Below are 23179 nucleotides of genomic sequence, written 5' to 3'. Positions count from 1 at the left end.
TGACTGAAATCATAATTTCATTTAAACTCATTATCATTAAGTTTAAAGTAAAGCCATTCCCTCCTGTGGGCAATGTTTCAGTCCAAGTAGTTCCACTGTATATGAATATGGTTGTTCAACCATGATTTATCATCTAAATCATTCTAGAGAGAGGAAAGAAAACAACAGATTTTCAATCATACCTATGCAATTTCTCTCAAAGTGTCCCAGTGAATTTGGCCCTTTTATTCACAAGATTAATTATTCATATAGAAAAAAAGCAACTCTGGGAAATACAGAAGCTACACAGAGGAAGTATTAGTATCGCTCAAATTCATCTACCTGATTTTTTCAGTGCTGATTCATCTTTGAGGAAGTTCATGTCGTACACAGAAATCAGTAGATTTTGGAGACTGCTGTGATAGGAAAACCCTGCATGTTTGTTTCTATCAGTGGTATTTTCTTACAGACATATTGAGACTTATCTGGGGTGCAAAATAAAATGTCTCTGCCAGTGTTGAAATGAGGGTGGGGGGGCTTATGACAGTAGTAACTTTAAGACAGTGTGTGACCCATTTCGTGAAACTCGTAGGTACGTGCACAGCGTACATTTTAGAGTCAAATATAATGAGCCGATAAAACTCGTCTGAGGATGATCAAATACAGAGACGTGCTTCCTCTGTTAACATCTGTGACACACTTACATACACCTGTATGTTCTGAAAATAGTGAACGTCTCATCTGATACCATCTTGAGCCCAAACGACATTTTTAAACACAGAACTCAAGTCTCATAACAATGTTGTCACACACACACACACACACACACACCAAAACATGAGGAGTACACAGGAGTCGGTACAGAACTTTCTGTTTATTCATTTCCAATTCACTTCACCTGACAGACTTGATGCCATTCGTAGCGGTTGTTTACTAGCACTCGTTTTTAAAGTTATCTTGTTTTTCCTGTGCTATAAATGTCTTTCTGTGAGAAAAAAAAAAAAAGGGCCCAAAAAGAAAGCTCATTAAAACAGAATTTCTTAAAATGTATAATTTAAAACAGCTAAAGGAATGCCCAAAGAACAAGAATGGAATGTCTTTCACATATCTGGACGATGTACAGACGGTCAACAATAAAAGATCACAAAAGAACAAAATGCTCAATTGATGAGTGCATGTCCATGGTTGCTGTATTTTTTCTTAGCACCAAAACCCCCAATAAAAGTTTAAAAAAACCCCAACAGGTTATAAAAACCAAAAGACTCAGAAAGACTTTGACCAAATTAATTTATATTCTGACTAAATAAACACATATAAAGTCCTATTGCTTGTTGTAAAAAGAAATGACTTGCATTGTTTGCCATTCCTATCATTCCTACGGATTAGGATTGATTTATGGGTGTTTTTTTTTTAAACCAAGTTTAATCTGCAGGTAGCTTTCCTATTATTTGGCGCCATCTTTAGCCTGTATAGGGGAACTTCAGCAGGACTGCTTGTCCGGCTTTCAGGGAAATTTCGTCCAAGTTAACGGTGGAGTCTACTGTCAGCTCTTCGTCAGTTGAAAGCACCACCGTGGCTGTTTCTGGCAACTCTACTCCTTCTGCAGGAACAAAGATCAGGGTGTTAAAAGAACTACTGTTAATGTGCGTTATTGATAGGACACATTAGGACTTAATATTTCTGTTGAACTTGCCTGTTGGTGCCAGTTTGAGTGTGAGCGTCTCAGCTGCTGATCCCCAGTTGACAGCTGTTACGTATCTGTCGCTCTGGTCCCACAGACGGAGGAAAGAGAGGGAGGAGGCGGAGGAGTAGAGAGGGTAATAGTCGCCGTGGAGGAGAGAGCGCTCTTTGCCTCGCAGGTCGCTGAGGGATATGAACCACTTCCTTAAATCGACGCGCTCCTTTCGCTCAGCCTGTATATGTGAGAACAGAGGGGGTTTTTTTTGGTGTGTTTTTAACAATGTCATGTCTAGTTTGTTTTTCCCTGTTCTACACTGACATTCACTGAACACACTCTTACCTCAGTAGTCTCGTTGACAGCAGCTCCTTCAGTAGGTTCCTTCTCTATGTCCCAAACCATCTTAGGAGATTGTGAATCCTGATAAGGAAACAAAAAGGGGAAAGACAAAAGTTACACTCTGCAACAGCTGTAGGCTAATCAAAACATTCCAACATCTGCTCTGGTCTATAATTTACCTGAGTTGCCTGAAGGCCGATCTCATCTCCATACGTAAACACCGGGGTTCCAGGCATGGTGAACAGCAGGAGCTGGTAGAGACGTTTCAGGCCCGTAGTGACTGCCTCTTTAGACAGCTGGTTGTTTTTGGTTGCACCAAGACCCCAGCCCACACTTCTCTGCTGAAGATTAAGGATGTTCATGGCCTCGATATACTTCACACCTGCAAATATTTAGGTAAGATTTGCACCATTTTACACCAGCTGTTTGGTTTTCAATCAAAAATGGACATTTGTGTCTTTGCAATCGTTACTCATTTTGACACTAAGGAACTAAAGATGGAGAGAGTGATAAAATGCATAGGATAAGGAGAAAATAGGTACAATTTGAAAAAGAGGTATTCTGTCTAAAATATTATATTGTGCTCAAAATAATTTAACAGGGCACATCAGCCTACCTTCTTTATTGCTGCTGAGCAGGTCAGACAGGATAAGATCTACACCCGTGGTATTGACGAGCTGTGACACCTCTGCAGCCGAAATGCTCTGAACCACACCCATCAGCAGCCTGAGAGATAGAGAATGTGGTTAGGATTAATGACATGTTAGAGCAAAGGAGCATGGGGGTAGCTGGCTTACACTGTTGACACTGCTTTCAGTAGCAGTCGAAATGAAAATAAAATGTTAGTTATGGCATAAGCTGTTTAAGAATAGCATAACACTCTGATTGGGTAAATCATCTTGAAATCCTCCCTCGAATGTTATAATCACATTTTAGAAAACTCCATCTTGTGTCTTTACTTAAACCCTCCACAAGGTGTCACTTTACCATGAGAGAATGTAAAGCGCCTCTGGCTCGTGGATGCTTTTCTTGTTGATCTGTCTCTCCCTAACCCCCACCCACCGTTCCCTGCAGCACTGGAATGCTTTTAACCTCCACCTTCCCTCAGGAAACATGTCAGTTGACATTTTACTGATGCTTTGAAAATTTACCTTCCCAAGGAAGATTTGCCAAGAATTCATCAACAACTTTAAGATCTGTTCATTTAAGTCTTGATCTTGAGGTGGATTTGCCAAATAGAGGTTCTTGTAACTCCTCGTATTCAGATAATTTGTTAATATATTGTATCAGTGCATTCTTTGCTTGAAATTCATTTCCCTTTACCTGCGGGTAATCCGCATTTAAATGTATCCCAAAGTATTGCAAATGAAACATTCTGTGTTCCTGCATAGATTATCTACTTATGAAGAAGCAAAGGAAGTGAGAAAATGGCAGCCGTGGTTACCTCTTCTTGGTGTCCTCAGTGCTGTTGCTCTGAAAAGCAGCCTGCAGCTTTGACCAATCAACAGAGGTGGAGGCAAGACTGAGGTCAGATATCTTGATGCCATCAACACCCAAATTCAGCCAGTACTCCGCTGCAGCCTGGAAGAGAACATGAGCATGTTAGCTACAACAGCAAGGACATTGATCAATATTCAATAACACACACACACACACACACTCAAAAGTTACTGAATGAAGATCACAGGGTGTAGTGTATGTGTCCTACCGTGACTTTCTCTAGCACATCATCAACATTATCAGCGTTGAACCAGGGATTATCTCCCGCGTAATTTGGAGTCAGATCAAGGACCACAGAAATGCCTAAGAGAAAAAGTAAAGAAAAACAGTTAAAAGGATATTACTCTCTTATTATTAGCCTGAGAATGAGCCCAACATTTGTGCTGGTTTGGGCTTTTACACCCAAATAAATGATTTAAGCTGACAACCTACCCTTCTTGTGAGCCTTTTCCAGCACAGCGACCAGGGCTTCCAGGGATCCCTGGGTCGGGTTGATCTCTTTGAGATTCAGGGTGTTCAGCTGGTTGGGCTGAACAGTGTGAAGAGGGCCAAGAACCAGGCCTTTCACCTTCAACTGGTTTATGTTGTCCAACTTTGCCTCAACACCTACAGACAAGTAGAGGGACAGGGAGGGAGAATGAAACGTCATGTCAGTGTGACTTTCACATTGGGGAAAGACAACAAAGTTGATGTGTGAAAGGTAGCAGGGTCAGAGGGTACGGAAGAAGGGCAGAAGTCTGGAGAGACATTTTGATGGTTTAGGAGACAACTACACAAGTAAAAAAAACTGCTGATCTTTTAGCTAGGCATTGACTTGAGGCAGGGCCACGTGAATGACTCCCTCCACTCTCTCTGCAGGCCATGTGAAGTCTGAGCACAAGGAGGTTCTTTATATGAAAACACCACGAGTCACGTGCGGTTGTTGGAATTCTGCCCAAGGCCTGTTGGAAACCTGAGTGCTCCCTAGTAACTCACTTTAAAGAGCAGCAGAACAAGCTCTCCTCCCTTACTGCCACTTCAAACAAACTTATATGGTTAAAAGGAAAATTTGAAAATGGAGTCTGAGAGGAACTAGTTTAAATCAGTTCTGAGATCTGAAACCAAGTCTAAAAAAACTTGTACTGTACTGGGTTGCTCAACCTCGACCTCCAGTCTGAGTAGGAGAGATCTGAAAGACATGACTCGTAGGCTTTTTATGTCCTTTAGACCTTGAGTCACGTTGCGAGCCTTGTCAGCAGTTTGGTATCTGGCCAGCTGAAGTAGGCCAGGCAGAACTAAGGGAAGCCAAGACCTTGTAAGACTCATCCCTTACAAAGTAGAGTGGGTTACCACACCAAAACCAGACCACTTTGTAAAGATAATCTCTGTTTTGGGAATAAGAAAATAAACATATTTCACTGGAGGTACTCTACCTGCAATTCCTTCAGCGAAAGCGTCAGTGTCAGATATCTGATACATAGGTCCTTCGTTCCACCAGTTCATTGTAGGGATGGGTTTGCAGCGCGGGGCCTGGACTATGATCACTATGGCTCCAGCCAGCATGCCTATCCAGCCCAGCCAAAACAGGACAAGAAGCACCCAGCGGGTTCGCACCCATCTAAACAAAAGTAATGAGAAATAAAATGTTAAGATGACAACGCCAATACAGGAGCTATACATTTATTTTAAAAAAGTGTTTATAGCAACTCTTATAGCCCAGTAGCTCTTACCCTGGAGTGCCAGCAACCTTCATCAGCTCCTCTTTGGACAGGCCGGTGAATGTAACCTCGTCCTCAGGGACCTTCTGCTTGACGCTGCCATTTTTCTCTCCACCTGCAGCCTGGCCGTCGCCTGTCATGGGCTGCTTCTCAGGGTCGACCTCATTGAGCTCCACGTCCTTCATGTCAATCTCTGTGTCCTTATTCATGGTGAAATCTGATTTGTTTTAGAGACGGAGGTTCAAAGGGGTGGATAACAGAAGGAGAGACAGAAATAGAAGTTATGTTAATTAGTATGTTCTCCAGGGACAGGGACAGGGAGTGGGCCCTGAAAACTTGTGCTCAGCAAAAAAAAAAACAGTCTTGTTTCCCTGGAAGCAAACATATGAAAGAGAAAAGAGGAAGAAAGACTCGAGATAGGTGTTGCTTAATATCGTTGGCACCAGTTCTAAACTCAACATTAACGTTATCTACAGGTAGCTAGCAGCATCTGTTTGCTAGTTCAACTGAAACAGAGCTCGGAAAAATTTTACTTATCAGCTACTTTTTTTTTAATAAAAACTCAAATGGGCAGACAACTTTTGAAAAGGTTTGTAACTTAACGAGTTTTGTATTCAACTGTTACTACAAACAGACAAACAGCATCAACGGAAACAATGTAGGTTAACTTCACAATAAGAGCGGATGCTAACGTTAATTACTTCGGTTTACTGTAAAGTAAGAATATAAAGAATATTGTTGCAAATACAACCTTACGAGGATGAAATTGAGCATTCGTCAACGATTTCCTCTGAAATGTCTCGCTTTATGTTGCCCCTTTTAGGCTCAATGTTAAAACATGATTATCTTATTTGTCTAAGTTACTTATAAATCCTACCGGAAGTCTGTACCGTTTGCCGCCGGTTCGTTCTTGTTTTCTTTCAAAACTCATTTATTAGAAATATAACTTGAAATATCTCTGCCCAAAGTCGTTTATCGAACTATTTCAAATTTTTTTTAAAAATGACACATAGCTATCACAATCAACAGCCTTTAAATAAGTTTGACATCGTGTAACATCTCTCCTACACAAGATGATGAAATAAAGCCGACCACCACGTCACAACACGAGTCAGTACACGAGTCTCACTCTTTCCACTCGCGGCTCTTTAAGGCAGTTAAACTGTTGTATTTCTTCTGTGGCTCGATGAAGTAAAAATAAAAATAAAAATCAACATTACCTGTTAAAAAAAAAGCAACGTATATTCCGTCGGGGTTTGTTTCTATGTTTCTCGGCCGTTTATCCTTCGGTCTGAACTAATCTGTTGTAAAGAGGCTGAGCCTGTTATTTGTAGTCGTCCTGGTTTCTCCGCCTACCATGGGACGACCCAATAATCCCTCTCTCTCTCTGTCGCTGTCTCTCTATGTCTCTCTCTCTTCTCAGAAACAGACTAACATTAGACCACATGCTAAAAAAAAAAAAAAAAAAAATCCCAGAAACAACAGCTGTTTTAATACCCCACGTTCAGTTTATGAACAATTACATTTATTCTATGAGCCAGTTTATTGATGCAAGAATCAATATAAGCTTTTTATGTCCCATACATGCTCATGGTAGAGACAGAGCACTGTTAAAACAACCAGACACAACAGTCTCTAACCACAGGCCCTGTCAATAGCCCTGTCACACTGAAGCATCCTCTTACCTACAAATGATTAATTATCTATTTAGAGTTTAATACACACTGTGCTATAACATGTGCATATCATCCATCAGTGTCAATATAAATCGTATACACTGTATCTACTATATATAGTTTGTGTATTCATGCATATTCTATACATAACCACTCACTTCGTGCATATCCATTTAATATTTATTTCTGTATCTGTATATGTTTACAATTTACTGAAACATTTGACTTGATATTTTTGGTCAGTGTTGCTTTTTATATATATTTGTATACACACTTACCTCTATGCATGCATGTAATAGTGCTTATATGTTTATGTTTATGTATCTTTGTTCAGTGTTGTTGTCCTTGTTTAGCTGTACGTAAGTCAAATTCCTGTGTTTATTTTATGTTTGTTATGTCTGTCTTAACATAGTTTCAGCCATAGTCCCGGTTTGTTAAACAGACACAGAATCCATAACTTTAAAGTTATTTTGCACTTTAAGTATAAATTAGTGCCAAAGGTGGTGACGGTGGTTAACAGTTGCCCTCATGAGTTTTAAAATGGAAAGTTATTATGCTAGAAAAAGTCATGCCATAGAAAGAAAGGTTAGGCTGCAAATATTCTGCTAAAAATGTTAGCAATAACTTACAAATTCTGTTTGGTTATGCAAACCTTTGCAGAAGATAATATAATCAGTTTGCTGATGACCTATTGATAGATTGATTGATTGCATTATATCTAGGTTTCTGCTGAGGCCTTTAATCGTTTCATTAGTGGAGATTGCCACTCTGTTCCTTCCTTATCCAGTCTGACCCCCACATTCTACCCCTTCCCTCCTTCTGTTGTACCATACAGACCTTGTTTGCACCATTTCCCCCCTCCATTAACAACTGACAAACCTTTACACAGTAATCTGTATAGCTGATATGATCATGCTGATACTACAGAGCTAACCAACAGTAAGTATTGTAAGTATAAATCCCTGCTGATGCAGTAAGCAAATGATTAAAAAAAGTATGCCCTGGGTGGTTTGCATTAACAAGTGATTGAGCGGATTGGAAAATATGATGGCAGTCAGACAGTGATCAGTCTCCTAAACCGGGTCCAGAGACAGCAACGTCCCTTATCATTACCATAATGTACAGACTCATTCTGTGAGTCTGCATTTCTTTCAACTTGTGTGTGGCTCTAAATATGGCTCGTCTGCCACTATTTTAAGATGTCAAGTTGTTGTTTACACAACTGCTATTTCATTTCTACATGCAAGAATAGAATAAAGGTTGAGCAAATGAATGTTGAAAATCAATTAAATTAAGCAATAATGCAGTCTGTATTAAATCAGAGAGAGCATTTGCCATCAGCTAATCTAAAAAACAATGTCCTCCTGTCCGTCCCCCAGCTCTGAAGCCTTCCCCAGCTGTTGTTGACCGTCATAGAGTTACGGTAACAGCAGGCTTCTTGGAAAAGCACCCACAAAATCTCTATGTCATGTACATGAAGTACTGTGGTATGTTTCAGGCCATATTTGTACAGTACAGTAGAAGATGGAGGGAAGGAGAATGAGGATGTTGTTGTTGCTGTTGTTGTTGTTGATCTCAGTCAGGGACAGTATGCAACCTGAGAGTCTGTATAAATATTTATGAGGAAGAACATCCTTGGTATTACTTTAATATGGCTACAAGTCCTATCTGTGAAAATGCTGAGAGGGTAATATTTTTGTAATTTACATGGCATGGGGCACTAATTGGATTAACTGGCTGGTAGAAAGAAAGCACATGGAAAAGATAAGAAAAATCTTTTCATGATTGATTAATGGCTTGATGATTGGGCTTCTATCTTCTCCCACTTCTTTGTTACCCCCACCCCCACCCCAATATCTACACTGCCCTCTTGTCCTTTACCCTTCCTGTTTTCTTTCTGTCTCCCTCCACCACTTTGATCTGGTGTAACTGCACCTTTGTGTGTGTGTGCTTGTTTTGTGTGCCTGTATGTTTTTGTCTCTATCCTATAGGCCCGAAGGGTTTTATAGTGATGCAAAGTGTTTTGACGTGTGTTTGTCTTGAAAAACTTGAAACAAAATCCTCAGAAAACCACATTTTTCATTCCCTTTTTCTCATTCAGAGCAATTTATCAGGCTATTTTGCAAGCTAGTATAAGGTAATACAGATCTTAGGCGAATAACAACCCAGTTGATGGTATTTTATTTAAGTGGCTTTCAAATTGTGTACAGATTATAGATTCAGTGATTCTCTTCCAAATCAAATGACACACTAATGTACTATTATTAGGAATAACGCTACTGAGAGATTGCTTGGGCGTCACTGTCACCCCTGCTATTGGTTACATATAGAGCAAACATAAACACATCCACTATAAACGCTTTATAAATGCAGGCCTTTCTATATTTGGGTCTGGGGTAGTGCTGTGTGTCTATTTGTGGATCTGTGACATTATAACCTGTTAAGTACAACAACCTCAATCATTGTGCCAGGTTTTGGAAAGTTGTAACGGACATGTTTTTCCGAAATTTAAAACTGGAAACGTAGAAAACCTCTGATGACCATTTCGATATTGCCAAGAACAAAATTAGAACACGCCATCTACCTCTCTCCTCTGACCAAACTCAAACACACACCATCTGCTTCTGTTTTTATCTCAGCCTGTTGATCGTGTGTGTGTTTGGCAGAGCCCGGCTGTAATAGAGCTGTTGACTGCTTGCTGATGTGAACACACTCTGCTGTTGATATTCATCATCTCAAGACTTCTTTTGCAAAAACACATAGGCACCATTTTTACAATGAATAAACAAACACCAGTTGCATTGATAAAAAAACATGGTGATATATATAAATATCTGAAATCTAAAATGAAATGAAAGTTTTGCAACTGAACCGATCTCTTCTCTATTTTCTGAACTTTTCTGCTGTAACAGACTAAAAACGAAGAGTTAAAGGGAACAATGTCTGGAGAGACAATGATGTTGGATCGTGGGAGAAAACAAGGAAAGAGGAAGAGACAGATGAGAGGCTGTGCTCAGGAAACAAGAGTAAGGAGGAGTGGCCAGGAGAGGAGGGGGAGCCAGAAAAAAAGAGGGGAAAGGGCAAACAAAGAGCGAGACAAGGAGGATATGTAAACATGTTTATGAGTTGAGGGAGTAGCAAAATTTGGAGGGGAGCAAAACCTTAATGGAAACACAGCACTAAGCTACAGCAAGACTGTGTCTTTTCCACTCTTTTCCCACCTGTTGAGTCCTGTTGAGTCCTCACTCTCTAACAACCAGAACTTGATGACACAATGGTGATAAGTTCACAGAGGACACATTCACTCTAAGACTTGTTCTGCCAGTGTGCTTTGTTCATGTTTGGCAGTAGAGAAGGGGACAGTGTCACTAAATCCATCAGCAAGACTGAACAACTCTCTCTCTCTCTCTCACACACACACACACACACACACACACACACACACATAGAGGACAGGGATAGAAAGGAAAGGTTGCCTGTTTTCTCTGCAGGAGGGGAACAGGCAGGGACTAATGTACATTACATTACACTGGTGGTTCAGGGTTGCAGTTTCAGAAAGACACAACAGCTTACTGAAGATACCGGTTCAGCAATTCTAAGCCAGACGTGCTATATGACATACACAAGTAGATTGAATAAGTATAACTGTAGTAAGATTTTAGACTTCCAATGTGTTGGCCTGTACATTGGTAGCTGCGATATCACAGGCTTAACACAATGAAAAATATGGGCAATAATAAACTATGTTTAGTTTTTTCTAAAATCTCTAAAATATTGAATTTAGTGATGTCTGCAGTTCCCTGTCTCGTTCTGTAACAAAATGAGAGTTGTCAGGCTGGAGGGACACACACACATGAATGCACACACACAGGGCCTCACTATAAATCCTTGTCTGATCCCTCTGAGAGAGTTTATTTTGCAAGACTTGAAAAAAAAGAAAGCACAGCAGAGCAGACCTGGACCAGTTTAGACCAGTTTGGCTCGGGTCTCGTGCTTTCATCTCATTGTTTTCAGGCTCACAGTCAGCTAAGACTGAACCAGTGTAGATCAGAGGAAACTTTCTGCTTTCACTGAATCTAAAAAAAGACATAATGTTCATGTGTTCACAGATTTGTTTGTTCAGCTTTTGAAGCTTTTCCCCTCAACCATACAGTCATACACAGTATGTTATGTATTTCTGGTGCCCTGGATATGGTGTTATAATATTAGGGGAAAGAAAAATCCACAGACCACTATGTTGTTCTGATTGTTGGAGGCTAATTTATAGAGAAGGTTGTGAGCCGAACATTTCACAAGTTCATACAACACACACACATTCAGTAATGTTGGGCGTACTTCATTGGGACATTATCATATTGTGTAATGTTATTGCTTTATGTTCTGTTCCACTGATAGCACTGCTGTATATTGTAGGTGTACATTGAACCACTGAGTACAGCAGTGACATCCAAATTCACAGACACTCCAGGCCTTAAGTGTACATTTGAACAACTTTTCTACTTTAAATCTCTCCTCTTCCGTTTGTCTGTAATATATTCCTTCCTGTTTTTCTCTGCCTTTGTTCCCTTCTTTTTCTGTAGATGAGAATGTGTGGCCTACTTTTCTCTCACAGACAAAGGCGAGACTGTTCACTGTGGAAAGCCTCCCTCTCTAACTCTTTACCGGCATGAATGGAGAGCTAATATGGACAAAGTACACATTAGTACATTCATCACAGAAAAACATCAAACCTTTAGATTTCCCACAAGTTTCATGACAAATTGATAAATATTTTTGAGATTTTATCATAGTAAAGTTGAGATTTTATCATAGTAAAGTGATAGATTAGGCACACAGTAATGATCTTTCTCAGTCCACAGCCATCTGCATTCATCAGCTATGTCCATCCATCAGCCTGCTCTACTGCTTCAGCATTTTTTCTCTCGCTCTCCTTTTCTCTCTCTGAAATGTGTTCCCCTCTCTAAGCCCCTTTCTCTCTCTCTCTCCCTACCACCACCTCTCTCTGCCAGGAGCAAACAACGGCTCTGTTAACATTATGTAAGAATATTCATCTCTGTGAGAAGAATTACAAACAGCCCACACATGTAGTGCTCTTTTTCTCCCCTCCCCTTTAAGTGCAGCAGAGTGGCGCAGCGGAAGCGTGCTGGGCCCATAACCCAGAGGTCGATGGATCGAAACCATCCTCTGCTATTTTGTACAGTATGACCTCTCCTTGTCCGCATATGCCTAAGCAGACAGATATATGGTGTATCTATGCTGCATGCATACAACCACTGTATGAAAGTATAGAAAACAATCCTAAATACAGATTACTAGTGTAGACTTAACACATCCTGTTTGACTTTGTCATTTTTTGAAAACCAGCCAAAACAGTTTGTCTTAAATTAAATATTTACCTCATTTGTGTCTGCTACACAATTTCCCTTCAGTTTAACTGACAATTACCATAAAAACACTGACCTTTGAGCTACAGTCTGTTAAACCCACACTCTCTTGGCCTTGAGAAGGTTTTGTCTACATAATATAAAAGACATATTCGAGTATCTTCTGAAAAAAAGCAGCTTTGAGTATCTTCTGAGTAGTTTGATCCTTTCTGTGCCTTTGTGAGTCTGCAAACAAGTAAATTAAATAAAGTAAAATGATAGTGTAAGGTCCTGTGACTTCTCAGGAGCTGGGAAATAACATCTAAGGAAAGAGGTTGCTCATTTTTGTTGTATAATATGGATGCACAGCTGGAATTTCCTCAGCATTACAGTTAAGTCTGTTGTTGTTCTCTTTGTTGTATTGTCTCAAACAGGGTAAGGCCTAGACCTTCATATGTTTATTTTTTATTTCTTTTTTTTTATATTTGACACAGACATGCAAGTTAATTTCCACTGGTTGTATCAGAAAGGTATCATCAAACAATCAAAAAATTATATCACAGTTTTTATTTACTGTAAAGTCCCTTTTCTACTTTAGTGGGCTTCACTGGGTACGTTACCTAAACCTTTAGCGCCCCCTGGAGTATTCCAATGGTCTTTACAATGATACAAAAAAGAGACAACACTGATGATTACACATATTATGATACATTTTACCAATTTTTATCACTTTAACTTGGATGTTAATTAACCACTGTTCTTATAGCCTACAAATGGCTTTTAATGTTAATTCAGGAGGTAATTAATTTACATACATTTTATTTCAATACAAAATCTGACATACGTACCTTCTAATTCATGTGGCATTTTAAAAGCACTTGGAATTAAAGCTTTATGTGTCTATTTTTAAGATATTTATATTAGGTTCTTACATCTCTTTGTTTATTGCAACAGCAGTGTACAAACTAATGTAAATGTAATGTGAAGCCCTATTGTCTTGATTTATCCGTATATGTGACATAACTGACTGATTCTATACTTTGCAAAGAGACCATCCTAATTTCAATAACATTTGAACTGCAAAAACACAAAGTCTGGCATATTGATCCACTGCAGCTGTTGTGCTGTTTGCACCCCTATGTCTATACCACTGTCTTTAATGCTGAGATCAGGAAAAAGATATCAGTGTTGGTGATATATTCCAGTAGGGAAAAGAAAATGGGTAAGTGGGTTAAAGAAGTTGCGAGTGGTGTGTGTGGTTAAAAATAGGTAAGGCTTTATGTGTGCATAAGAATACAATAAAGTAATAAAGTAGGCTAATTATGTTACAAAATAGTGTTCCTAAATACATCAGACAACACAGAAAATATAGAGAGACATACAAATATAATGCTACTCCTACTAATAAGAATTAAATTTAAATAAAGACAGAAATGTCTCGCAAATTGAGAAAATTGAATAATTTGACGTCGAACGTGACGCATCTATCCATACGTAATCACGCATTGGCACACGTCACCAACCCGGAAGTGAGCGGAGAGGAGGGACAGAGGGAAAATCACAACATAGCTACTACAGCTCTGACAGCTCTGCTTTGTGCCGCTGACACACGTTTTTTCTACCGACACCGGACATGTCACGAAAACCCAAAGATGAATATTACCGTTTTTTTACCGTTTCAGACCCACGCACACACGAGAAGGGACACACCGAGTACAAAGTGACTGCGAGGGTTGGTTTACACTCTTTATCTCTAATACCTGTGGTGTTATTGTGTTTATTAACTCTCTGTTAAGCTCATTTACTCACGGTCTGCCTCAATGTTAAATATGTTATATGTATGTTAAAGTACGTAACACGCACATTGTGTCGTACGTTGTTCAGTTGTACTCTTTGGTCAGTTACATCAATCTAAAGTGAGTGACTTTGTATTGTTATTTGTTTATAACACAATGAAGTCACTTCAGCACTAGTCATAAAAACACAAAGGCCCTGCAACTAGCTCAGACACATAGATACATACACAATGGGCCTTTTATGTGAGACAGCGGCCCACGGTGAGCACTCAAGGGACGCAGACTGAACTTGTGATCCATTTCATGAGCTCCAGCACCCCCATGACCACACTCAGACCCCGTGGTCTAGACAGGCATGCATACAAGAGTGGATCATATCTTCATAGACCTAAGCCTTCAAATGTTTGAACCATTCTCTGAAGATAAAAAACTGTACGCTGAGCTGCTTCTCTTACCTCTCTGTCCTGTAAATCTGTTTCGAAACAAACTATCACCCATTATTTCAACAGACTGTCCTTTGATATGTGCAAAGGTGCCAAAAAGCTGGTCTGACACTTAGTGTAAAACATGCCGCAAGTGAAACAACCTGTCTTTTCTCCTCTGTGGTTTGTAGTTTGTGTCCAAGCGTCATCCTGAAGATGTGAAGGAGGTGGTCGTGTGGAGGAGGTTCTCAGAGCTAAAGAAGCTCCATGGGGAGTTGGCCTACACACACAAGAACCTGTTCAGAAGACAGGAGGAGTTTCCACCTTTTCCTCGGGCACAAGTCTTTGGTATAATGGGGGGGAAATTGCGATACACTGTAGATACAACCAATTCCAGCATGTTCAACAAGTGCTAAGATCACTGGCTAACTGAGTTGTTTAGGGTGCCGCAGGGACTAGATAAATAACGGTGGAAATTCAACACAGCAGTCGGGTTTAAGCTTTCTGGAGAGGATGTAATTGTTCCAGCTTTTAGCATTTTGTCACAACTATTGTGACATTTCCTCTCGGCTGATTACGTTACTTTCCAGCGGTTACAGATTCACAAAAGCAAAGGCAGCAACACAGTCGAGTCAGTTGAGACAATCACCATTTTTTAGTGAGTTTCCTTGTTGGTTAAGGGAACAAAGACAAAAAAAGAGTTACAGCGGCTCCAAACCTTCACTTATGCTGAATTAATGGGATATTTGCTTCACAACACTGCAAACTACAGCCTGAAAATGATTTGACAAAAGACAAATTGTCATTATTATATTGCTTATGTTATTGTCTGTCTCTGTTTCAGGGAGGTTTGATGAGGCTGTAATTGAAGAGAGGAGGAAGGCTACAGAGGCCATGCTTCTCTTTACTACCAGCATACCTGCACTCTACAATAGCCCACAGCTCAAGGACTTCTTCAGAGTAAGACACACTCACAGACACACATACATGTACACATATAACAGTCAAACAGATATGAAACAGCACAAAAAAACAACGATGTTACTGCACTCTGCTCTCCTTCATCCTACCTTTCTCCTTCCCTACATCTACCACGGCTTCCTCTCTTTCTCCCTCCCTCCCCTCAGGGTGGTGAGGTCATGAGGCCTCTAGATCTCACCCCTCTGTCCTCTGCCGGGCCTCTGCCTCCCCCTCTCATCCCCCTCCCCAAGCGGAGGGCCTCAGACTGTGAACCTGCAGAGGAGGAGGAGGGGAGGGAGGCTCCCACCTTACCCCAAGACCTGGGCACCAACGTAGGCTTAGAAGTGGGAGAACCGGAGGTGGCGGCTGAGGCTTACAGCGAGATGGGAGGCTCTCCGAGAGAAGAAGGAGAAGAACGAGAGGAGCTTAGCGATACAGAGCTGGATGACAGAGGTACGACAGGGAAAAACATCTACATGGGTCTCTACTTCTCTTTTCTTTCGTTATTAATCTTGTTTTTACCTTTTGGACCATGTTTCCACCTCCAGTCCCGTCTCCTTACCCGTCCCCATCCAGAAACCACCAATCACAAGAGTCCCAAGAAGAATTTGATTCACTGTTTGACTCCGTGGCAGAAGAGCAAGTCCCATCTCCGAAAGAGGAGTGTCCACCTCCACTGTCTGATAATGACTTGGCTGTCTTTGATCCCTGCTGTAAACAAGGTGAAAATAAATGTGTATGCATATAAAATAATACCACTATCTTAATCTAACTACAGCCTGTTTTTTCAGTCTTTGCTGAATTTGTCAAAAGGTTCGCGTTTTGTGCAGATTCTGTTTTTTTTACTTCTAATTTATTTTTAATTTGAAGTAATAATTCCCCATGGATGGTGTCGAGGCTTCCTCATTGTACCTCCTTCACTCATACTGCTCTGGTTCCAGTTTGTGAAAATAGGCTGAGTGGTGTTTTGTATTTATGTAGAGCAGACACTTGTGCATCATGACACCAGGCTGTGAAATACAATATGACTGTCAGGAAATAAAACAACATATAATTTGCTCTGAACTGAGGTCCTTTTGTTGGGCTCGTTCAATAATGGAGTTACGTGGTAAATAACAAGCATTTAAAATAGTAAGGAAAATGCATAACAAATGAAATAGCTCTGTAGTATGTACATTGTTCTAAAAAGGATGTTTTCATCAACTGCTGACAACTTGCTGATTGGACCAAATGAAGTTAAGTGATCTAAAGGAGCTTTACAGACCAGCAAGTGTTAGTCCTTTCTTCTGGGTAGTCTAAAGGTGATCTGTCCTTCCCAATAAGATGTCCGATAGCGATATGTGCAATTTGCGTGGGTAGCGTGGCCGAGCGGTCTAAGGCGCTGGATTAAGGCTCCAGTCTCTTCGGGGGCGTGGGTTCGAATCCCACCGCTGCCATGGATGTTTTCCAGCTCAAGCGTGCTCTCTGAGGAGTTTGATCTTCAACTGTAGAAAAAGGATGTTGAACATGTTGTTTGTTCAAGATTATCTGTGGTACAAGGCAAAATGTCGATGAAATATTGTAGTAGAAAATCTTACAGACAATAACTTTGTTGTCATCATTTTTCTACCAGTAAATCTTTTTCTTTTGCTTTCTTTCTCTATTTCAGAAGGATCCAACACCTCCACTGATCACTCAGAATTGTTCTCGCTGCCACCATCGAGTCTGGATGGAGGTGACGCAGGTTACTTGAACCAAGCTGCCACTGAGCTAACAGCTGCAATGGAAAGGGAGAAGGAGGGAGAATTTAGTTGTGCCATTCGTGGATACAGGACGGCAGTGGATATACTGATCACTGGAGTACAGGGTGAGAGAGGATGCATGAGGGGACTGAGAAAAAATGTGTTGTATTCAGTTCAGCAACAGTCCAGCAATGAATGTTTCCAAAATATTGGTCAAAGAAACACATGGTAACAAAAAGGAAAAAGGTAAATTGGGTGGTAAATAAAAGATCTGCAGAGGTGCAATCTATTCAATCTGGCACTTTACCTGAATACACTGTGCCATGTTCATTTCTGTATGAAGCATGAGCCAGCTGTGTTGCTATAGTGACAGACCATGCGCTCAGTTGCAGAAATTGCAAAGTGCGTGACCGTGCTCCATGTGCATCCACTCATACTATATTGTGCATTTAACTATAATATCTTGCTTTCCATATTTACTGTGCACTACATGTTCCGGGTTTCTGCTCACACGCCATCACTCTGATAAATGCATTGTATACAGCTGATACACACGTGCACACACAGGCAAATGGGCAATGCACAGAAGAGCATGTGTGGCTGCGTGTGACCTCATCGTAAAATCAACACTGCTTTTTTGTTCCAGTATTTACTCTCCTGTTTTAGTAAAGGTAAAGTGTGTGCTGCTCTAAATTTACCTGTTAAATCGCTAATGGGTGAGTTATTAATTATACCACTACTGTTGTCTCCTTACCTATTAACGGTAGCGTGGCCGAGCGGTCCAAGGCGCTGGATTAAGGCTCCAGTCTCTTCGGAGGCGTGGGTTCGAATCCCACCGCTGCCAAAGATATTTTCAGTTTAAGACCTAGAGGAGTCTTACTGAGGAACTACATCGTAAACTGTCAAAAAAGGAAAGGAAAAAAGTCAACTGGGCTTTTTCTCGGAATCTTAATGAATGCTGCAGCAAGTTAGCTCATTTATGTATTTCTGGAGTCAGCCAGCTCGCTGTCTGTCTGTCTGTAGCCTTTTATTTCACGAAACTCTCGCCAACTAAAACCCAATCTGAGATTTCCTTTTGTAAATCCTCTTGGTCGGTCACTCTCCTTTTCTCATCTTAGCTTCCTCCATCACTGTCCTCTTCGGTCTCTTAACTTCTGCTGTGATGTTCGTAGAGGCTGCTTAGCCCAGTTCCATTGCCTGCTCACCTGGCTCCGGTTCTGAAAAACCTTTTCCTCTTGGCGGTCTTATGCTCTTGTGCTAGCTGTATAAATACACCCAAACTCCCAAACTATGCTAACTAGCCACTGGCAGCTGCATTTAGGAGCAGTTAACGGTTAACTTACTGTAGCAGCTAGTGAAGCTGTCTGTCCATCAGGAAGCTCTGTAAATCACAGACCGCCATGTAGCAGCCGGAGGAATATGATATAGTTTCACCAAAAACAGTGACATAGGTGGTGGTGTGTGACCGGACACCAAAGTTACATAGTGCAAGAACAGGGAGACGGGGAGCAGAGTGGGAATTACAGAGGCACCATTCATCCTATTATTAAAGTAAAATACTGGCATAATGTTGCTCTAATATTTTATTGCCCCAAGATACAGTACACGCTGAACCATCTTATGTGGACTTAAACTAACAAAAAAAAGTGTGTCATCTGCTACTATGCTAGCCATGATAACATTCTAATGAGTTATATGTGGTTGCTGTGTGCCTTCCCACTCTCTTTTCTTTTCAGTTCAGATCTATTCTTGGCTGGGTTAACGTTGACCTGCCCCTCCCCCACAATTTTTGTAACAGTGATTGGTGTACTGTCAAGAGGTAGCGTGGCCGAGCGGTCTAAGGCGCTGGATTAAGGCTCCAGTCTCTTTGGGGGCGTGGGTTCGAATCCCACCGCTGCCAAGGAACTTTTTCAACTCAAATGTGCTTTCTGAAACCCATTTTGATTGTTGACATGACATCATGTGCAGATAATACTCTCATTTCACCAGCCTCTGAAGGTAGGAAGCCTACCATAATCACCTCTTTCTTCCTGTCTATGTGTCTGTCTGTCCAGGAGACCCAGATCCGATACGCAGGGAGTCTGTAATGAGAAGGACGGCCCAGTATCTGAAGCACACTGAGATGCTGGTCGACATGCACTCCTCGCCCACACACACTCACACACCTACACACACAAGTACGCAAGACCCTTAGATGCACACGTGTTTCTATTCACTGTTCACACACACGAAGACAGATCAAAGACAACAAAGCTCAGGGTTGTGACATACATACATGTCACATACGTGCAGACACACACACACACACTTTTTCGATAATGATACTCATCAGCACACTTACACAGATGCACAGTTATGATGCAGTATGTTGCGTACACACACACACACACACACACACACACACACACACAGTGAGTGAGAACCCACACTCATTTGGACCACAACTTTCAGAGCTCATTCAGGTGCAAAACTAACCCAGCACACACACATACTGTAGACACACACTGCTAAGGTACACACTACACAGCAGACTGTTCCTTTAGCTGCCTTTGTTTAGTGAAAAATCAGATTCACAACATTACAATATATGGAAACTGGAAGTAACCGTAAACATAACTGATTAATGGATAAATATCTTGTTCAATTATTACCTTCATTTTACAATGTTTTCTTGCTAAATACAGTAATGAATATGTATATCAGTAATTTTGCAATTTGCACAAACAATGTTTTTGTTAATAAATATGATTTTAATTTAAGTCAATAAGATATCTGTTTCCTTGGTTCAAAGTTTAGAAGAGTTGGTGAAACTCAGCTAACGGCAGCTGTTGGATTACATAATCAGATGGTCAAAATAACAAGGTCACAAGGCCAGGATATTTTGGTTGGTCTAACCTCATTAATCAAAACTCTGAATCACTAAGTCAACATCTACAATAAATGCACAGGATTTGACTGGATGACAAATAGTAACATGCCGTATTGCACAGGAGTTGCAGGTAAGGGGCTAAAACGTCCAATTTCAGGTGTTTGACAGCCCTCAGCTTCAAAAACAACTGATGTGAAACTACACCTATTCAGCCTGCTGTGATGATGTTTACTCATGTAGTCTAGTATTTTTAAATGAGTGGTCTGTCCAATAATGCTAGTAAGTACACAATATCTGCTCAAAAGAATTAAATAATTCTTCCATGTTTGAAGGTTTGCAGTAGCAAGGCAGTCCCTCTGAGAGGTGCTGTTAGCTATTAGATCAAATCAATTGCACATCCCCTAGTGCAAAAACTCTTCATTCCCGGTGTTCATCACCTATAAATCAGCTAAATCTCATATTGGTTTTTCTCAGCTGAGCAATTAGGAGCAGCAAAGCAGCAGTTTAGCATAGTACTTACTAAACTGCTAGAATTTGCACAGTGGATGTTCTAATTCAGTTTTTCTTCTCATGTTAAATGTACTGTGTGTACTGTAGCAAGTGCGGAAAGAAAGCTACTTCACTTCCCATAATGCCCTGTAACAAGGTATGTTTCCTCCATCCATGCCTAATGCTGTACCTGGTTAATAGTTACAGGATGCATTAGAACTGTAATAGATTGCATTTTTTGACTGATAACACTGAATATAATTACATGAAAGCATTATTCCTGATAATACATTAAATTGTGCCAATGAACATGTATTTCATGCATCTAATTAACAATTCACCTACTAGGAGAACAGAATTGTTTCTTTAGCAGGAGTTTTAGTCAAATGACTCAGTCCATCCTCCTTTTTAAGGTTAAGTTTTGGTATTTTCGACAAAAGACGAGGGGTGGATTGAGAGAAAAAAAAAGAGGAGGAAGTGGGATGCAAAAGAGGGGGAAAGGAGCCATACAGCAGAATCCCTTCTCTGGAGAGGAGAGAGGGATGGAGGGAGGACTGGAAGGACAAACAGATGGAGAGGCGACAAAAAAAGGGAGGCCGGCGAGAGGAGAAGGCTACCCTTTCTCCCACCAGATGAGAAAAACGAGGGGTTGTGGGGAGCGAGAGATAACAGAGAGAGGACGGAGGAGAGGAAAAAAAGGAGGGATGTGATTAGAGGATAAGCAGAGATCATCCCTCCATTGTTAAAGGGATGGAAAAACTGACCCTCCCTCTTCCTCTATTTTCATCCCCCCGTATCTCTCTCTCTTTTTTTGCATCCTTTGTTTTGAGCATTGTGGGGAGCTTGAAGAGGATGGAGGGATGGCAGAGAAAGCAAGAGATAACATTGCTCCATCCTGTTATATATCCCTCTTTTCCTCTCATCTCTCCACCTCTCTACCTTTCTGCCCATCTCTCCCTCTTTCTAGTGCTGCACCTGTGAAATGCAGAGGATGTGAGATAGAGAGGAAGATGGAGAGACAAAGAGATGGATGGAGGGAGGGATGAAATCAGAGGGGGGTGGGGGGGGATAGAGCCTCGCAACATTAGCATGCTGAGAGTGTCAGCACTCTCCTCTTTTTCTCTCCCTCCATCCCCATCCCTCGTTCCATCCCTCCCTCTGTCTCTTTCTCCTCACTGGTCACTGCAATTATACCATCAAAACACTCCAGCCTGAGAGCATAATAGCTTCCCCCGTGTGTGTGTGTGTGTGTGTGTGTGTGTGTGTGTGTGTGTGTAAGAGAGAGAATGTGTGTGTGTTATCATGAGAGATCAAAAGAAAGAAGTGTGTGTGTGTGTGTGTGTGTGTTTGTGCATAATTTAGTACCATACATGGTGCATTACATGTGCATGTATGACATGAAGGGCAGCTGTTGGTGTGTGAGTGTGTATGCCAAAAACTGGATTTGCAGCTGATGTGTGGGTGCACACGAGGGAGTGTGTGTGTGTAAGTATCTTTTGAGTCCCACCCGCTAGAAAAACTGCTTCTCCAACCTCTGACCAAACACACTCTTAAGCGCAACGCTGAGAGACCCACTTTACATGTGTGTGTCTAGTGAGTTTCTATTTTCACACATACAGACACGCTCACACACACTCATGTTAATGGGTGCACGCAGGCATACAGTCATGGCTTTGAGACACAAACCGTTATGACCTACATGCCCAGTGGGTCATCATTAAGCCAAACAGCACACTCTGACACCTTCGGCTGTCCATACACACACACACACACACACACACACACACACACACACACACACTCTCACTCTGTTTTTGTTTTTGTTCCCTCAACTTCCTCTATCCCTCTCCCCTTCCGCCCTCTGTCTCTTCCTTTTTCTCTCATTCTCTAACACACACACACAATCCCCACTCTATGAGCTTGTTATCCCTCTCTGTCCATTCGTTTCTCTCTGTCACCTTGCCCTGAGCTATTTGAGTACACTTCTGTCTCTCTCTCGCACTACCGTCTCTCTCAAACACACATAAACACACTCATTCTCATGCTGTCTGTTTGTCTGCCTGTCTGTCTCTCTGTCTCACCCTCACGCTTCGTTCCAACCTGTCTCTCTCTCTCTCTCTCTCTCTTTGTTACTGTCAGTCTTGACATATGTTATCTGTCTCTCAGTGTCTGTTTTGCTTTAACTCAGGGCCTTATTGTTAGGTGAGTATCACAGAAAGTAAATCATCACCTACTGTTTAAAAATTAAAGGACAAATACACCAATTTTAAAAGTACTGTTGGAAATATAGTGTACTTGTCACAAGGAGTACTACACACATTTTATACAGAAAGAAATGTAGAATCCAGTATTTTTGGGCATTGACTAGGGACTTAAAGTCAAGGGATCTCTGCCTCTGCTGCTTCAATTCCTTTTAAAAATGTGTCTCTTTTGGGTCTGTTTTGCTTGCTTTTGCAAAGTGGAAGAGCAAACAATTCTTTCATTTGTGTTTCATTTGGCCTGAAACAATCACGCCCTACACAAAATCTTTGAAAATGACAGTAATTACACAGAAACTTAATCCAAGAACTTCATCAAGTAATAATGGAATTCAGGAGGGATCTCTAAAGATGGTGGAGGAAAACTCAAATCCAAAAGTTGGTCCAAAGTGGAACATAAAGACAGTATGGGGACAACAAAACAAGCTATAA

General features: G+C 41.0%; 2 protein-coding genes and 4 non-coding genes across 6 annotated transcripts; 5 read left to right on the top strand and 1 right to left on the bottom strand.

The window, feature by feature from the left end:
• Window positions 1-834: 834 nt before the first annotated feature.
• Window positions 835-6560, bottom strand: slc3a2a (solute carrier family 3 member 2a). Its single transcript, XM_051429128.1, has 11 exons — window positions 6414-6560; window positions 5206-5410; window positions 4909-5093; window positions 3929-4102; window positions 3705-3799; window positions 3441-3577; window positions 2613-2722; window positions 2176-2378; window positions 2000-2077; window positions 1673-1892; window positions 835-1579 (listed from the first exon to the last, which is right to left on the bottom strand). Exons 2-11 carry the CDS (start codon window positions 5400-5402, stop codon window positions 1440-1442), a joined length of 1539 nt encoding a protein of 512 aa, XP_051285088.1. The 5' UTR covers window positions 5403-5410; window positions 6414-6560; the 3' UTR covers window positions 835-1439.
• Window positions 6561-11987: 5427 nt separating this feature from the next.
• On the top strand, window positions 11988-12059 carry trnam-cau (transfer RNA methionine (anticodon CAU)). The gene has a single exon. It is a non-coding gene; the product is annotated as a tRNA-Met (tRNA).
• Window positions 12060-13750: 1691 nt separating this feature from the next.
• On the top strand, window positions 13751-19890 carry snx15 (sorting nexin 15). Its single transcript, XM_051429325.1, has 7 exons — window positions 13751-13964; window positions 14642-14798; window positions 15295-15410; window positions 15578-15863; window positions 15959-16132; window positions 17059-17256; window positions 19186-19890. The coding sequence occupies exons 1-7, from the start codon at window positions 13866-13868 to the stop codon at window positions 19323-19325; spliced, it is 1170 nt and encodes a 389-aa protein (XP_051285285.1). The 5' UTR covers window positions 13751-13865; the 3' UTR covers window positions 19326-19890.
• Window positions 16765-16846, top strand: trnal-aag (transfer RNA leucine (anticodon AAG)). The gene has a single exon. It is a non-coding gene; the product is annotated as a tRNA-Leu (tRNA).
• On the top strand, window positions 17894-17975 carry trnal-aag (transfer RNA leucine (anticodon AAG)). Its single transcript has one exon. It is a non-coding gene; the product is annotated as a tRNA-Leu (tRNA).
• trnal-aag (transfer RNA leucine (anticodon AAG)) lies at window positions 18950-19031 on the top strand. The gene has a single exon. It is a non-coding gene; the product is annotated as a tRNA-Leu (tRNA).
• Window positions 19891-23179: the final 3289 nt, after the last annotated feature.

Source organism: Dicentrarchus labrax, unplaced genomic scaffold, assembly GCF_905237075.1.
Source record: "Dicentrarchus labrax unplaced genomic scaffold, dlabrax2021, whole genome shotgun sequence".
In the NCBI taxonomy this organism is placed as follows: Eukaryota; Metazoa; Chordata; class Actinopteri; family Moronidae; genus Dicentrarchus; species Dicentrarchus labrax.
Note: the sequence above shows the minus strand (reverse complement) of the source record. Positions and strands in the feature narration are given on the sequence as shown.

Bases quoted from the DNA above. Each gene is read 5' to 3' on its own strand.
- slc3a2a (XM_051429128.1), bottom strand. From the start codon at position 5,402: ATGAATAAGGACACAGAGATTGACATGAAGGACGTGGAGCTCAATGAG. The intron at 4,103-4,908 runs GTAGAGTACCTC...ACTTGTCTGTAG, and splicing joins TTTCGCTGAAGGAATTGCAG to GTGTTGAGGCAAAGTTGGAC. The intron at 2,078-2,175 runs GTAAATTATAGA...TTTCCTTATCAG, and splicing joins TCGGCCTTCAGGCAACTCAG to GATTCACAATCTCCTAAGAT.
- snx15 (XM_051429325.1), top strand. From the start codon at position 13,866: ATGTCACGAAAACCCAAAGATGAATATTACCGTTTTTTTACCGTTTCA. The intron at 14,799-15,294 runs GTATAATGGGGG...TCTCTGTTTCAG, and splicing joins TCCTCGGGCACAAGTCTTTG to GGAGGTTTGATGAGGCTGTA. The intron at 15,411-15,577 runs GTAAGACACACT...CCCTCCCCTCAG, and splicing joins AGCTCAAGGACTTCTTCAGA to GGTGGTGAGGTCATGAGGCC.